Genomic DNA, 16,902 nt, shown 5'->3' on the forward strand with positions numbered 1-16,902 from the left:
CCTTTTTTTGCCTGCAAAAATATATCCGCTTGTATGTGTCTATTGTCAGACTTAAATCGACAACACGTAGTTTGGAACCGTTGTCAATGCTAAACATATTTGTTTTAATGAAAACACGATCCGATCGACAAGAATCTTTTATGAAGTTTATCCAGATTCATTGAGCTAAACACACGTATTTTATGTCCATATGCATATGTAGATATTCAGAACAATTTGGATACTATCCTCAGTTGCTGTGTGTATTGACTACTGCTTATGTTCGAGAACAAAACTGCCAAATTATCGATGGCATTGTTTGTAAACTAGTAAAATTGTGTTGGTTCACAGCTCGTCTTAAATGTTATGTGGTGTGTTGTGTTTATGTATGGTTTTTTGTCTTCTTCTTCGTCTTCTTTGAATCGCATATAGGTGTGTAAGGCAACAAATCAATTTGGTGAAATACGGGTAGAAATTCGTTTGCACGTCAAAGTTATATTGTCTGTGCATATTCATCCGCAAGTGCAAATTGTTAACTCAGGTGGAACAGCCGTATTCAACTGCTCAATAGCTGGAACAGGCGATGAAAAGATAGATTGGTATCATGACGGAACTCTTCTTCTACCGGATCTACCGGTATCAAATAATAAGTAAGTACATGTTTGTGTATGTGTGGAAAAATAAAGGTGTTGCGAACCATTTTAACGGGTGAATTCATTTCTTTTTAAGAGACACTCATTGCAAAAAGTAATCAAAATAATGCGTTGGCGTTTCTGATGTGATTGCGTGCAATAAAAATACCGAACGAAAAAATTGTTATTCGTTTTTATTTGAATTCGAGAAAAATCCGCAATCAAATAATTGCTGAATAAAAAATGTGTAACGATAAAATGTGGATTCCAATGAATAATTTGAAAATGTTTTAATCATCACATCAACACAAAATCGATTTATACATTTTGATGTGAATAATATTGACCTACTATATTCCGCTATCTCTATTTATCTCTTTTACTTTTTGTGGTTACAATTTTAGAATTAAGTTGCTGTCACCTTATTCTCTGGCAGTCTATGATGTGGGTCGACGTGATAAAGGAATGTACCAATGTTTGGTTGCAAACAAATATAGCAGCGCACAAGCAGTTGCAGAACTCAAACTTGGTGGTAAGTGAAGTGTAAAACTTAAATGATAAAAAGAGACACACAAACACACTTGCATATTTACGCACAAACAATAAAATCATGTATACTTTTCACATTAAACGTAATGAAAAAGTTTCAACATAATCCGAAAATCTCATTCACTTCATTTATGTTAGAGTCACTTTCACTTTTTAACGCCGCAGTTTACACATTTTTTTAAACCGTAACAGAAATTACACCGGAAATTATATCAACGTTTAACGAACAAATCGTACGGCCCGGTCAATTCGTTTCATTCAAATGTATTGCAACTGCAACACCACCAGCACAGGTAAATACCATGGGAAAAAGTTATGCATATACTGTACATTGTATTCAGAACCAAAAGATGGGCGCACACTTCATGAGTGAAGTGAGTATCGCATATGCGGTGCCATCTGGTATTTAGTCTCAATACAGTTCACAAAACAATAAATATTTATATATGTGTATAAAAAAAGAGAAACTAAAAAATATAACTTGCCAGCCGAAATGTAGTGTCAACTTGTGAACTCCTCTCTAGTTGAATGTTATAACGAAACCAATCAATTTTCATGACATAATATAAACCTTTTGCATTTTCTATCTAGTATCATAACAAGCATATATTCGTTTTAGTTCTTGGAAAATTATTGTGTATCATTTCAAGGGAACAAAAAAAATTGATTGGATCATTTCGACTGTGTTTGTTAATATGTCACAGTTCAATTTATTTTTATTTTATCGCTTTTTTTCGCATTCGTTTCCAGTTTGTTTGGCAATTGGATTCGCAGCCAATAATTGAGGTATCATCACTTGCACGATATGCCATCGGCCAATATGTGGATATCTCAGGCGATGTTATAAGTCACTTGAATATTACGCACGTGCGACCCGAAGACGGTGGTTTGTACAAATGTCTCGCATTTAATTCAATGGGCAGCGCTGAATACTCGTCTCGTCTCAATGTTTACGGTAAGTGCAAACCCCAATGGATTTTTTTTCTTTATCTCTCTCTTAAATATTCCACTTTTTTTATATTTTCAATTCAAATTTCTTTAACAAATGTTCCTCCATACTATTTTACGATTCTATTTACGATACTACCCCGAGGCAATACAGCCTAAAACCTTGAAAGCTTATTAAAAATAACTAGTCATCTGTTAGGATATTTTCATTATTTACACACAACCACACACATTCTTTTATCATATGAAATGTTTGTTGGCTAGAACTTTCGGTACGTTTTAGATCCGACAATATAAAGGAACAGCACATGCATTCTAATATCATCTGGTATATGTGATCTGGCTTTATGTAATTTCCATAAAGTGAAGAAATAGAAAATAGTCTAATCTGTCGTGTATGTTGTTGAATTCAATAGATCTGTTGTTTTCTTTCGGTTCTTCATGTGTAGTACACATTTTGTACATATAGCTTATATCCATGTCATTCATGCGGAGAAATGTGAAATTGAATTTTTTGTTTCGTTGTTGTTGTCTGATTTCAATTTTCGAGCGAAAAAAAATAATAATAATAAAGATTTTGCCTGTACATGACACAAAGTCGATGGCAGTGAATAGCTTTAACAATGCCATTCGGCAAATGTATGTACTTTTTTGGGCTTTTGAAGAATTCCAAGTATGCCAAACATAAAATAAAGACAAACAAAGAGCATATTCATCAACTATGCTCTCTGTCGAATTTAAAATATTCAAATGTACAAACTAATTGGTTGACATATGAGCAAAAATTTGCATCGAATTGATGTTCAAATCTATTTTTATACAAATTATATGGAGATCAATAAAACGGCGACTAGAAAGAGAGATAGAGCGAGGTAGAGAGAGAGAGAGAGAGAAATGTAAACAGTTAAAGTTCAATTTATTTTCGCATCCTCAAAAACGTCAAATCAATACAATTGATTTTTGGCGTCCTTTTCATTTCCGTTTTACAAAATTGTGAACTCACACAAAATGTAATTATTTTCGAATTGTAAATTAGTTTTTCACATAGGCATCGCATAGGCATGCAAAAGGAAAATGAAAGAGACACACGGAAAGAGACCCAGAGAGAGAGAGAGAGAGAGAGAGAGAGGTGCATGTACACAAACGTAGGAAAATAGTTGTGGTGAACCTGCCGTGAACCCAGTATGTGTGCGTGTGTGCATGTGTTGATGCTTGAGTCGCGCGTATTTCTGAACTAAAAATCATCTGAACCACAAATTGATGTTTGATGCTGTATCCTTTACAAAATATAGTTTGACTAGGGAAGGTGATGTTTTTGGATCATTTTATGCATACGATGTAAATAAATGTATATGTGTAATATATTTGCGAGATTGACAAATGATATGACATGATATGTTGTGATGTAGAAAATTGTGTATGCAACAGTGCATGAATGTGTGTAAATTAATGATACAAACTCTCTGTTAAAATTCTTTCACCGAAAAACAAAACACACTGATATTATGTAGTGCTTTTGTCACTTCATTTATAGCTTACATTGCTCACTCATGCTTATTGGAATGGATTCAATTATTGTGCTGCAAACGTTATATTATATAATGCATAAAATGTCCAAACAAGGTACACACGCCAAAGCACTTTTTCAGCAACAAAAGCCACATCGACCATATTATATACGATACTATATACAGAGTACAGAGTACAGTTCCACATATGATGCTACCATACACTATTTTACTATACAAAGCTTACCAAATGTATCAACTAAACCAATAACAATACATGCCGATATGTTTGCATTTTATTGGATTGATGCTCTTCACAACTGGATTGCTACCTGATCTTGCTGATACACACAGTTTGCTTTAGGGTGGTTTGAGATATTGCTTGCTTCAACATATTTCACTCAACATCCCAATCGTTTCAATCTTCATGTGGTATGTGGCCGCTTGTGTGTGTGTGCACCGCAAAAGTATTGTGCCATTTACAACCGCAACGAAAACAACAATCTACAGCCTCACAAAATCTTTTATTATCGTTGTCAAGCCTACTTTTACCAAAGTGGATTCTTCATTTGAATGCATGCATATACATCTTACAAGAAACAAGAAGTGAAAGTGTAAAGCTTATATTTTCTCGTGTCAAATAAACTGCTGAAAATTATTTTGGAAAATATTTTAAATATTCAAATGATAACTTAACAAAAGCGAAAGGTTCGTGTGCATGGTGAATGTTGTGAACATTTGTGAAACGTTTGCAAATTGTTTTGCATGTATTGAAAGCATCTCATGCGAACAGCAATTCTATTTGAAACTTTTGACTACATACATTGTAGATTCATTAAATTCCAACCAAAAAGACTAATATCCGATCAAAATACATGAGTACGAGTACCATTTATGAGTGTGTGGATGGGTGGTTGCTGATGTTATTTTTTTTCTGTTTGGCTTTGGAGATTTTTTGCCCACATGTTTACCAACTTCTTTGAAATGGACCCGAAGAAAATGAAGGGGACGAGGTTAGGTGATGCATTTTTGAATTGTTGTATCACCCTAATGTGGATTGTACAATGCACATCCAACACATGACACATAATTGCTTGCATTTGCATTCCCAATTATTCCTACTGACTATCGGTTTTGTACATTTCGTACAATGACTATGAGTCGAATCGAGCAAACGAAAGAGACTTGGTGCGCTTTAGTTGACATAAACAAAATTACATTACGAATTTATGTACTTATTTCCGACTATAATGTTTGAATAGATGCAAAACAAATTGCTGTTTACGTCCACGTTCACTTGTGCTGCACGGCAGAGTATATATACGTGTATGTGTGTATGTGTGTGTGTGTGTGTGAGAGAGAAAGCGAATGAGCAAGCACGATCAAATGTATATAGTCCATAATTGAAGTTATATACCCATTGCACTGAATGCTATATTAAGTGACACTTTGTGGGTAGATTGGTAGATTAACCCCCTTAATTTTAACATCATTTTAGGTCTCTTGTCACCAGTACCGCATGGTACATACTTTAAATATACACACAGAAGACACGGTGTGAACACACTGCATGGTTGACATTTTAGCTATTGCTAAAAATTAAGTGTGTGTAAGAGTGTCCATATATATGAGGTAGGTTCGTGTGTAGGTGTCGATCACATTGTATGTATAATGATGTATGAGTGATTGAATGATGGAACAGTTAAACAACCGTCGTACCACTAAAAAGACGGGATAAAGGGATGTCACAACAAATAATCTACTGTGAATGGTTCTTAATATGAGACTCGTTTTCCCTTTATATGTGTCATAAATCCTTAATCGAAGTGTAAAGGGCAATAAAATGTGTAAACGCATTCATTCGTTACATGTATGTAACCGACTGATCAAGAAGCTTATCGTATTTAAAATGTAAAATGGATTTAAATTTTCAGAGATGGCGGGCGAAAAGGAAGAGAGAGGCAGAGAAAGATAGAGAGATAAAGAGTGAATTGAGTGCAGCATTGACTTAAAAGTGAACCCGAAACGTTCAAACTATCTAGTTCAAATAGTTCATGCAGATGGTTCTTCTTTGAGCAACAACTTGGACCAGGCCATTGTTTTTTTTTATTTAGCTTACAATGAGAGCTTTTCTTTACTCACTATTTGCACTCTTTTCTGAGATTAGTTTTTGATTGAATTTGGTATTTATTTGATACGAGCCAAACTACTCGTATTCGATTTATATTTAAATAAAAGGCTGTGATCGCATATGTTATTTCGTAACTTTACAACAAGCACACACACTTACATTTTTTTTCCCACCGTAGTTAGCTTGAAAAATGAAGGGAAGCGTATTCAGCGATGATGGTGACACATACTGAAGAAGACGATAACACTATTTCTTTATAAATAATTCAATTCAATTTTCCAACTCCGTCTCGGACGCGCACTTTGAAGAAAAATCTTTTTGAAAGCATTTCTGTTTTCGAAGTTTCGTTTCAACAGATTATATAGTTCACATGAAGAATTCAAACATTTCAAACTATCTTTCCAACCGGACAATGTTATACATTTTGATCTATCTGCAGAAAAAAAAACATACACAAAAAATATAAACAAGGAAATAAAAATCATCACCCATTTCAATCTAAATACATTAAAATGAATTTTACGACAAATTGTTCTTCTTTCATATTATCTGTTTCAATTTCGCGTTTTTGAAGCACAACCATCTCATTTCCGTTATTTTGTTCTGTGAACAAGAAAGAAATGGAGCAGATGAAAATGACGACGACGAAACGAACTACTGTCGATAAAATTTAAACTATAAATATAAGATACCTGCAAGAGCTGCATTTCAATTGGAAAATGTTTTCGTTTTTTTCACACAAATACACACACAATACAGACAATGGTTGTAACGTTTTTAAAACGTTCGATCACATAGAATGTAAGTTCCGGCAATGTACAGACGTTCAAGCATATTCAGATACATTAGACACCGGATACATTTTAACTTTTGTGCCATATCCAAATCATATTCATTTGCACCTTTGTATCACAAACACTCTGTTTACCTAATACATACAATTCGACGAAAGTACATCCCTTAAATTGTATCGTGTACACATGTGAATGTGGCTTTGATCTCTGGACTCCGGTATTGTGTTATGTTGGCTACGAAATTTAACTTTCAATCCAAACAATTCAACATTGTAAATCAGTTGAATTGAATTTCTGAGTCGTTTATAAAATCTTTGGCATGTTTTGTTGTTATAGTTTGGCCAACACAAAAATGTAAACAATTTCCGCCCTCGGTGAAAATGGCCATAAACAAAGAAAGCATTAGGCTCATACATCCAGAATAATTTCAAATAATTTTTTTTCCTTTTTCTCGTTTTTGTTATTTTTCGAGATATTGTTTTGAGGTGAATGTAATTTCATGCAACCGCAAACATTCGTTCAAACAACATTTTTCAAAAGTAGTATTCGCATATGAATGCTATCGAAGACGATGAAGAGAGTGAGTGAGTGAGTGAGAGTGAGTGAGTGAGAGAGAGAGAGAGAGCAAAAAATGTCGAACAAAAGCAAACGATAACAAACATTTTATAGAATCAAAAGTATAATATTAAAATGTTAATTCAAGTTTTTATGCATCTTTATGCTGATTTCTCTTGGATGGAAATATCCATTGAGTATCTATCTATGTATGGATTTATGCTCTATACATAATATATCGATGCAATAAAGAAGTGTGTAAACAGAGTGCATGGAAAGTGTTCAATATTCTCGTCGCAATGTAGAATTATAGGAGTGCATTAAGAGTAAAATGGACTTGGTTCTAGTATTTCTCGCTTTGTTTATCTTAACTCAGCACTCGATTGCTTTCATTTTTGTGTGAAGTGTTTGAACATGCTCTCGCTCGTTCGCTCAATCATTCGCTCGCTCATATTCAAGACTCGCTTTAGAGATATCACAGCGCATATTGCCATGAAGGATACATGTATTTAGATGTGTATGCACACTGTTAAAACTCTGAGAAAGTGGTTTACATTCAAAAGATTTATGTCTATAAAACCGAATCTTCTTCACTTAATCCATTATATCAAACACAAGCATTTTGGATTGGAAATTATGATAGGAAATCAATATTGCAAGTGTTTTTATGTACTATTTCAATTCTTTTATGCCAAATAAATTGAATTTTCAATTCAATCGATGCAAAGTTTCTTAACTCATCTTTTGTGCAAGTTTAATCTGCTTTCAGCAAGCTTACATGGGCTGTGTATTGTATGGAGAGGAGAAGGAAATCAAAATGAAAAATTTAAAGTCGGAAATTGTGTGAGTGTATGTGTGTGTGTGTGTTACTATTTCGTAAAGTATTCCGTGTGAGAAGGAATGCGGGGGCAAATAAGGGACGATGAAACGATATCCGGTACATGCAAGCAATTAATTTTTGAAATATATCGTATATGTGCAGCTATATTTTTTTCCAGCAGAATATGCGTGTAGTATCTTTAAACTATGTAATAGATCCGGGATGACATGGTAAAACATGTCAAAAGAGAGATTTTTTTTCTTTTTCGGTGTTTCTTTGTGTATGCATTGCATTGTTATCAAATTACTACTACTATCCCCTTGACAAACATATTTATTTTTGATATAAACTGAGTACAAAATTATAGAGCACGTATTACAAACTAGGGGTTTGAAGTTCAGCGAAAGAACGCTAAGGGGGTTATAGCGAATACGAATGAACACGATTCGAAAAATATGTATACGAACGAACATTTTTTATGCAAACGCGTTCGTAGCCATCTCTAGTTTGAACTTACAAAAAGCGAATTTTACGGTGCATTGAAAGATTTAGTTTTGTGAATGAATGATTTGATATAGAACAAGGTAAAACCATTCATGTTGAAAACAGCATAAGCAATTTCTTTTGTAAGCAAGAAACGGAAACTTTTTGGAAAATTCTTACCATTTGTTGGGGCCTTTGACGAAAAAAACTTGACCCAGACCGTTCGGGTGGAATCAAAAATACCTTGTCAGTAAGACATTTGACGTACACACATATACGCTGAAAGTAAATGGCTTGAAGGTTCAAACTGTTTGACTTTGATTTTAAAATAAATGGGCTGTTTTTAGTAATTTTCCACATACTCGACATTTTGTGAATATTCGCAAATAAAGTTAACCAAAACCGAGCAACCCCCCAGTTAACGAAATTATGTTTGGGCATGCATTATGTTTATTTTACTTTTTCTTCCCCTTCTCTCACTTCATTTTGAAGTTATAAGAGCAAACAACGAATGCCAATATAATAATTGATTGGTAACATTTCAACTTTTAATCGATGAACAGTGAATAATAATTTATATAAAGTCCATTGTCCATTATATGTTTTTTTTTTGTAATGGGAAAGAAGGAGTGTATGGTACAAATAAATAGCACATTAAAATATATATAATAATATATACATGAATACGCACACAGCCCGAAGACTGGACGACTATACATGTACTCTGCCAATATATATTTTGATACATGTGTATATTGTATGTGCATGAGATATGCATACGCAGTTCCAATCGAAGGCCCTATTCCTCTCTTCACACCACGCGTTATAACTTTAACCTGTCCATTTGATACCTCATTAAAAATAAACATTGCAGAATGAAGTGTGTTCATTACTGTACCACACTAATTTCAATTTATATTCATGAATTTGCGGTGCCGCTATAGTGATTGTTTGCGCAAGAGCCAATCAAATGCTTTTCACATGGCAGCAGAAGGGGGACGAACAAAATGAGAGATAGTAAACATGTAGCCATGTAGTGAACGATTTTTCGTTGTTGGCTCTATGTTGTTGTTAGTGGTGTTAAAACCTAAACAACATTCAGTAAATTTATATGCTTTGGGATAACTGTTGGCCCCAACGGGTATTAAGCATTCGCTCGCTTGCGCGACATCACAAGAAAACAAAATAAAGCTCCATTTTTTGATAGTCTATTTCAATACACATAGATTGTTTCGAATGAATAAACTAATCCTCATCACTTTCTCTCTCCAACTCTCGCCCAAACTCTTCCAAGCGGATTAATGATGAAAACAAGTGAAAAATCTACTAAATAAATGTTACACCAATTTTCATTTGTCTTCAAACTGTGCGATGTAATTAAATTTGAACGCTCTGCTTTCTTTTCTATCAAAATTTTACGCTTCATTGTGTTAAAATTGTTAATAAATGTCATTCTTATGATGGTAGCTAAAAACAAATGTGCCGGAAAAAATGAATTTCAAAAAAAAATAAAATCAAAATGACACAATATAACCTATTATCTGTTTATTTATTGAATTTTCCATCAAATTGGTTTAAATAACTACATATACGTTGCATTCGAATGTATTCTTCAAAATGACGTATTGCGTAATACATTTTCAAAAATAGAGCAAAGAGAGCATTAGATCAAAACTTCATTATAATTACATGATAAATGTTTGTAAAGACTCTTCTACCATCAACTGTACAACTATAAAACGTTTTGGTGTTCAACATTTTGGATGGAGCCGAGAAAATTCGTACTATAAATATCTGTAAGGCAATACCGAATTCACTTCATTTGAGATTCACATAAGTGATGAAGACTCAAACACACCAAATGACCCAAAAACCGTTCGAAGCATCGACGAACCATTAGATAAATGAAGTCCTATGTGCCATTACTTATGTTAATAAGAATTCGTTATTAAATAGATTGCAAACAATTAATCTTGTGGTTTTTGGCGAAAGGGAGAAGGAGTCGATTGCCTAGTGATATCATATTCATTTTATACTCTATAATGCATTGCACGTGAGCATTTTCAATCAAATTATAGCTACTATCTACTATGGATTTATCATATATTATATTATTATGCATGTGGGTCTATGTATTGTAACTATACTATACGACCATTTATAACAACATATTCAAAATATGCAGAGTCGAAAGGCAATAGCAAATAATATACTCTCTCTCTCTCTGGTTATATAATGTATTCACAATATCCATTTCTCACTTTATCGATAATAATTCAATTTAAATTTATGCGACTCTGTTTGGAAACAACTAAATTTGCATTTACTCTGTTTTTGTTGGTATATTCTGTTGTTGCCATCGCTGTTCCCGCAACTGCATCCAATGGTCATGCTCACGAAAATATTTTTGGCTTGAATTGGGTAACGAAATGCAATTGGCAAACGACATGTATGACATAAATTATAATAAAGCGCAAAATTAACACAAAATTTACACAAGGCAGCACAAAAGTATAATAGAGAAGCCTTTATATAGCTACAAAAGATAATTATTGTGTGTTTTGCACTGAAAACGATGAGCGATGGCCATTTCAAATGACGATCCATTTGCATGGTAATATGACAATCTCTCTCTCTCTTCGCATGATATCTTTTATCATTTCAAGATAGAGTTGATAACAATCTCTGGCTTAGAACGGTGCTAAGCTTCATAGTGTCCATTTTTGATGTAAGAAGGATACTGTGTCTTCCATTGCTTTTAATAAATTAATATTAAGGTTTTACACAGCATAATTGCATGTCGTTTCTCTGTGGTTATCAAATATGGATGAGTCTCATGTATATGATAATGATGCTGATGATGATTGAGAATAGTCAACACACCACACACAAAATGAGTAGTTTGCCAAAAAAAATGTTTGTTGTAAAATTCCAGTTTACACCGTATTTATTTTGTCAACTTGTAATATTAATAGGTATGTACAGTCAGCCGTTTAAAACACATACAAATAAATTTTATAGAGTTGTACAGCTGTTATCACGGTGAAAATATCATACAATTTGTGGAAACGAATACGGCATAGACTGAAATGTAACAGCAAATATTTTGGGAATGTTATATATGTGAAAATGTTGAAATAAAAATGGATGAAAAATGAACGACAGAATATAAGAGGATCATAGAAAGCAAAAAAAAAATGAGATTGAGACTGAAAATAAATTAACACGTTCCTTATCACAATGGTATGCATGGATTGTGTGTTATCCATTGTGTTCAACGATGTGGCACAAGGATTCAACTGTATCCTTGCATGCACACATATTTTCTGTTACAAAAACCTCAACCAATCATTCTAGTGTGCATTGTGTTGTACGCATATTTCACCGAATACCCTACATTCCATTTTGTTTATTTTTTTTATTTTTTTCATTCATTTTGTTCATCGTATGCATGAGTCAATGCCCAAACAATCAATGTAAATAAATCATTCTGCACAAAATGACCAAAAAATATTGTTGAAACAATTAAATACTGATAAAAGTGGGCATTGATCAAAGCAACAATCATTTTTGTAAACTCGAACGAGCTTGTAGGATTCGTCAAAAAAACAAATGAAGAGAAAAATAATAGTAAAACGTCATATATAGCTACCGAGTGCGATTCATAGCCAAATTGATTTTATATTTTATGTGCACAGGTCCACCATATGTACGCGCTATTAGTCCAATTAAAGCTGTGGCTGGTGATTCATTTACAATGTTTTGTCCATTTTCCGGATACCCAATTGAACAAATTCGATGGGAGAAAGCGGGCCAGGAGCTTGTTTCAAGTAAACTAACTAACTACCCACATACATACACATTTTATGTATTCGTTTAAGCATCCGAAAATAAATTGGCTGCAATTTTCTTCTCTCGTTTCACATAACAACAGGTACAAAATATGAACTATCTTCGGAGCGTGGCTCATTGAAAATTCATCAAATTGATTCAACACAAGATTCGGGCGTTTATACTTGCATCTGTACTAATCGGGCGGGTGAAGAAGGTCGTCGAGACATTGAACTGACTGTGAATAGTTAGTAGAAATGAGATTGTTTTCTATAAATAGATTTCGTTTAATGATAACATTTAACCACAAGCAAACAAACATTTTTTTAGGTCCGCCTGTTATTGAACCATTTGCATTTCCCAAAAATTTACAAGAAGGAGGACGAGTTACAGTTACTTGTGCTGTAATCTCCGGTGATTTGCCAATTATTTTTACTTGGAAAAAGGACGATCATCCGATTCCGCAAAGCTTACAAGTAAACCTATCGAATACAGAGTTTTATCCAACAGTTGAAAGACAATAATTTGAATGAAATTCAATTCAATGCGTTCAGGTTTCCGTGAAGGGTGATGAATTCTTTTCAATGCTGGTGTTGAAGGACGTCTCATCACGACATGCTGGCTTGTATACGTGTATTGCTAGTAATTCTGGAGCCACTGTTAATCACACGAGTGAACTTTTAGTGAAAGGTAAAATTGTGCAAACAACACACATAAAAACACGTAGAAAAAATTCATTTCTGATTGAATAATCACGTTTCATGCACTGTTGTCTGATATTATAAAAAAAATAACAAATATAGTTGCACCACGATGGATACAAGAACCACAAGATACTGCATTGATGTTGGGAAATGCACTTGTTATAAATTGTGAAGCAGAGGGTAAATTCAAATGTGAAAATAAAGAGATAAAAAAAACGATTTGATACAAAAAACCTTTTCTCTTGAATAGGATATCCCGAACCGGAAATCACATGGTTTAAAGGAGGTATAATTATCACACATATTGTTTTCAGTTGTGAAACAATACACAAATTATAAATTTCCATGCCGTTCTCTCTCTCTCTCTCTCTCTCTTTGAATCTTGCTCTCGCTCCCGCTCCCGCTCCCGATGGTAGAGGGAAAACTATCGAAAGAGTTTAAATCGATTCAGCTTCGTAATAATTCATTGATGGTCGACTATGTTACGGATGCTGATGAAGGTTATTACATGGTGAAAGCGACCAATGGCATCGGACCTGGTCTCAAAAAAATTCTACACATCAACGTAAATGGTAAATGTTATACAACACCTACATATACACATAAATGGTAAAAAGCTTCAATAAACTTTTTATTAAGTCCTATCATGTTGCTTCCATAAAAAAATGTTTCAAAATTAGAACATTCATGGGTTTTAAAAGTAGTAAATGCAGTATTTCTAGCAAATAGTTATGAATTGTCTAAAAAAAGAATCTTTATCATATATTTTTTGTACAATTTAACTGAACCATTATTTCCATTGAACAGTTGTTGATAAAAAAAAGTAGCAAAAAGCAAATAAACTTTTAAACTCTTCATTCTCGATATGCATTTAATCGATTTTTCCGCAAGCTATTCTGAAAATAAAACCTTTATAATTGTATTTCTATGTTGTTGACACAAGAACCGGCTCGTTTTGAAACTACGTCCAAAAATTCTTCAACACGTCGAGGCGATCCAATATCGTTATCATGTTTGGCCAAAGGCGATGATCACATAACCATCACGTGGCTGCATAACAATAATCGAATTGATTTAAATAATTATCGGTAGGTAGAATTTCAGCTTTCAGAAAAGAAAAAAAAAATGAAAATCAACCGCATCGTTTTTATATAATAATAAAAGTGGTGTACGTGGTGGTGGTGTGTATAAGTGAGAGAATGCTTTTACTGATGTTATTTTTGAATTGAAACAAATATTCAAGACAAATAATAATCGGATCTATTGAACGAATACAAGCCATGACCGTAGGGGTAAATAGTTATTCTCATTCAAGTGTGGAAGCAAAAGCTTCGTCGTGTGTGATAGAAAATCATTATTGAGATTATAGACTAAATCCAATCTTATAGAAATTGCAATTCACTTACTTACTTAAATCTAATTTTCATTTCGTGTTGCTTGCTATTCCTGGCTCTCTCATTTGTCGTCCCGATGGCGATGCTGTACTCATCGTTCGCAACATCATCTCAAATTCATATTGTAAATTGTGCTTTTCGATGTAAATATGTGCCTGTGACTGCTAAAATATATATCTATATATGTGTGTATACACACATGATTCAATCGATGTGCTATGCTGTTCTGGTGATGCAAACACAAATCGTCTACAAATCGCATTCAACGAACTGTGCAGTATTAGCATTACCGAAATGCAAACGACAAATGGAATAAATTCGCAATTATCGATTACCCATTCAGATCGACAAGATTCAGGCGTCTATACTTGCAAAGCTGAAAATGCATTTGGGAAAAGTGAACATGTTATTTACGTTGCTGTTCAGGGTATGTATAACCGTTTTGTTACCCAAAGTATTATACAAATTATAAGTTTGTTGTCAAACAAATCTCTGCGATGCTATAAGCTACATACAGTTGAGCAGAGGGCATGCATTATTGTTGTTCACTGTCGCTGTCGCTCTTATCGTTGCCATTTAAATTATGTTATGTTGGATTTAATTTACACAGTGTACGAAACGTTGTTTGGTGTGTTTTATTCACGAAAATTAGTTTACACAAAAAATTATTGCAAGACGTATACAAAACCGATTATGTTTATTAGTATGCAAAAGAGCGATCATTTTGTATTTTAATGTGCTCGAAAAGCATTCAGTGATTTATTGACTAACAAAATATTCGAAAAGGACCTTTTTGATCCGAAAATATTAGAATCAATGTTTAAATGAACCAATTTCCTATTAACGGTTCATAAACAGTTTTTCTTCGATTACAAAAATATTGCTCATTTACATTTATACTGTACCATCGATGTCGATGATTGTGTTGTTAAAATGTAAATTATATAACATTTTTGTTGTTGATTTTCTATTTTATTTCTTTGTGCACTTTTACACAAATACAAACACAAAATACACACGCAAAATAAACAAACGACAGAGCATCCAGATGCTCCAATGAATATGGAATGCCGAGGGGTCAGCAGTAGGTCTGTTAAATTATCGTGGAAACGCCCTTTCGATGGAAATTCACCCATGCTAAGCTACATTGTACAATATCAACCTACAAAATTTGTGTATGCACATTTGTCAATATTAGATTCGGATGACCATTGGAATTCACCAAATACGATGAATATCACGTTGCCAAATATTAGCATCGGCAAAAGGTATGCTCAATTTCCATTCTGTACTATTAAAATAGAATAATGTATTACCGAACCGATTTTGTAACGTTTTCGACGAAATACGTATTTGCTATATCATTATCGCAACATCATCGGCATCATCATTTCGTTCGAAATAGATGTGCTTTATTTATGTTGGCTGTGTATGTGATATACTTGAATACTAAGGTTCAAATGAAATATAGTTACACATATATGTTACAGCAATTTAATTAGTTTCAAGTTTCAAGCAATTCGGCAGCATCTGTTTGTATCTCGATTTCGAATTCAATCAACTTAAGAATTTTTGTTGCTTCTTTTTTGTTAGAAAAATAGAGCTGTCTGTTTAAATGCCATTGATTTCGATTCAATGCAGACACATTCCTAACTTGTAACATTCATTTAATGTCATGCCAAATCTTTTAAAATATATTTACTGATTTTCTCGTGAATTTTATTGAATTGCGTTCAATAGTTCAATGGGTAATATGATGGAAACGGCAACATTGGCAGGGCTGCATCCATCAACGACTTATCTGATTCGTATGGCTGCTGTAAACGAAATTGAAAGCAGCGGCTTCACTGAAACAATCGTTGTGAGAACACAAGAAGAGGCACCAATCGAACCACCGCAAAATGTTCAAGTGCAACCGGGCGGTATTGGTGAATTGATTGTTACATGGAATTTGCCACCTCGCGAAAGTTGGAATGGTGAACTAATTGGCTACACGGTTAACTGTACAGAAGAAAAACAGAATATTAATTACATTAGCACGAACGCATCGCAACAGAAATCAATTCAAGTTGATGGTTTTGCAACAACAAAAACAACAATAAAAAATTTACGAACCTTTCGACGCTATTCAATTATTGTGCGTGCAATCAATAGTTTTGGTGCGGGACCGTTTTCGGTGCCAGTTTTTAGTACAACATTGGAAGGAGTTCCTCAAGCACCACCACAAAATGTCAATTGTACATCATTGACATCGCAAAGTATTAAAATTTGGTGGCTTGAACCACCACTTCAATTTCATGGCGGTGTTATACAAGGCTATAAAATATTATACACACCAGTGAGCTACGACGATAACATTGCTGTAACAAATGAAGTGAAGCGAACCTCTAACTTGGAAACATACTTACATGCATTGCATAAAGCAACGAATTATTCGGTTCGCATTTTAGCGTATACATCAAGTGGTAAGTCAGTTGTGGTTGCGTTCACTCTTTTTCTCTTTCTCTGTCTTTCATTTCTTGCATCATTTCACAATGACATCAATTCAGATCAAAAACCCATAAATAAAATGGC

General features: G+C 33.8%; 1 protein-coding gene across 5 annotated transcripts in view; it reads left to right on the plus strand.

The window, feature by feature from the left end:
• Positions 1-16,902, plus strand: part of LOC116337352 (Down syndrome cell adhesion molecule-like protein Dscam2) — a 30,444-nt gene that overhangs the window by 5,618 nt on the left and 7,924 nt on the right. For all 5 annotated transcript variants that reach the window (XM_031761804.1, XM_031761805.1, XM_031761801.1 and 2 more), the window contains 15 exons: positions 412-629; positions 1,016-1,143; positions 1,353-1,453; positions 1,911-2,115; positions 12,098-12,229; positions 12,334-12,477; positions 12,561-12,706; positions 12,785-12,920; positions 13,034-13,114; positions 13,185-13,220; positions 13,351-13,506; positions 13,878-14,022; positions 14,607-14,755; positions 15,368-15,596; positions 16,069-16,793. In XM_031761804.1, coding sequence (XP_031617664.1) covers positions 412-629; positions 1,016-1,143; positions 1,353-1,453; positions 1,911-2,115; positions 12,098-12,229; positions 12,334-12,477; positions 12,561-12,706; positions 12,785-12,920; positions 13,034-13,114; positions 13,185-13,220; positions 13,351-13,506; positions 13,878-14,022; positions 14,607-14,755; positions 15,368-15,596; positions 16,069-16,793 — 2,731 coding nt within the window. The remainder of the gene's footprint in view (positions 1-411; positions 630-1,015; positions 1,144-1,352; positions 1,454-1,910; positions 2,116-12,097; positions 12,230-12,333; positions 12,478-12,560; positions 12,707-12,784; positions 12,921-13,033; positions 13,115-13,184; positions 13,221-13,350; positions 13,507-13,877; positions 14,023-14,606; positions 14,756-15,367; positions 15,597-16,068; positions 16,794-16,902) is intronic.

The sequence above is a fragment of the Contarinia nasturtii genome, unplaced genomic scaffold (genome assembly GCF_009176525.2).
Source record: "Contarinia nasturtii isolate CC-2019 unplaced genomic scaffold, AAFC_CNas_1.1 Cnas_scaffold_285, whole genome shotgun sequence".
NCBI classification, from domain to species: Eukaryota; Metazoa; Arthropoda; class Insecta; order Diptera; family Cecidomyiidae; genus Contarinia; species Contarinia nasturtii.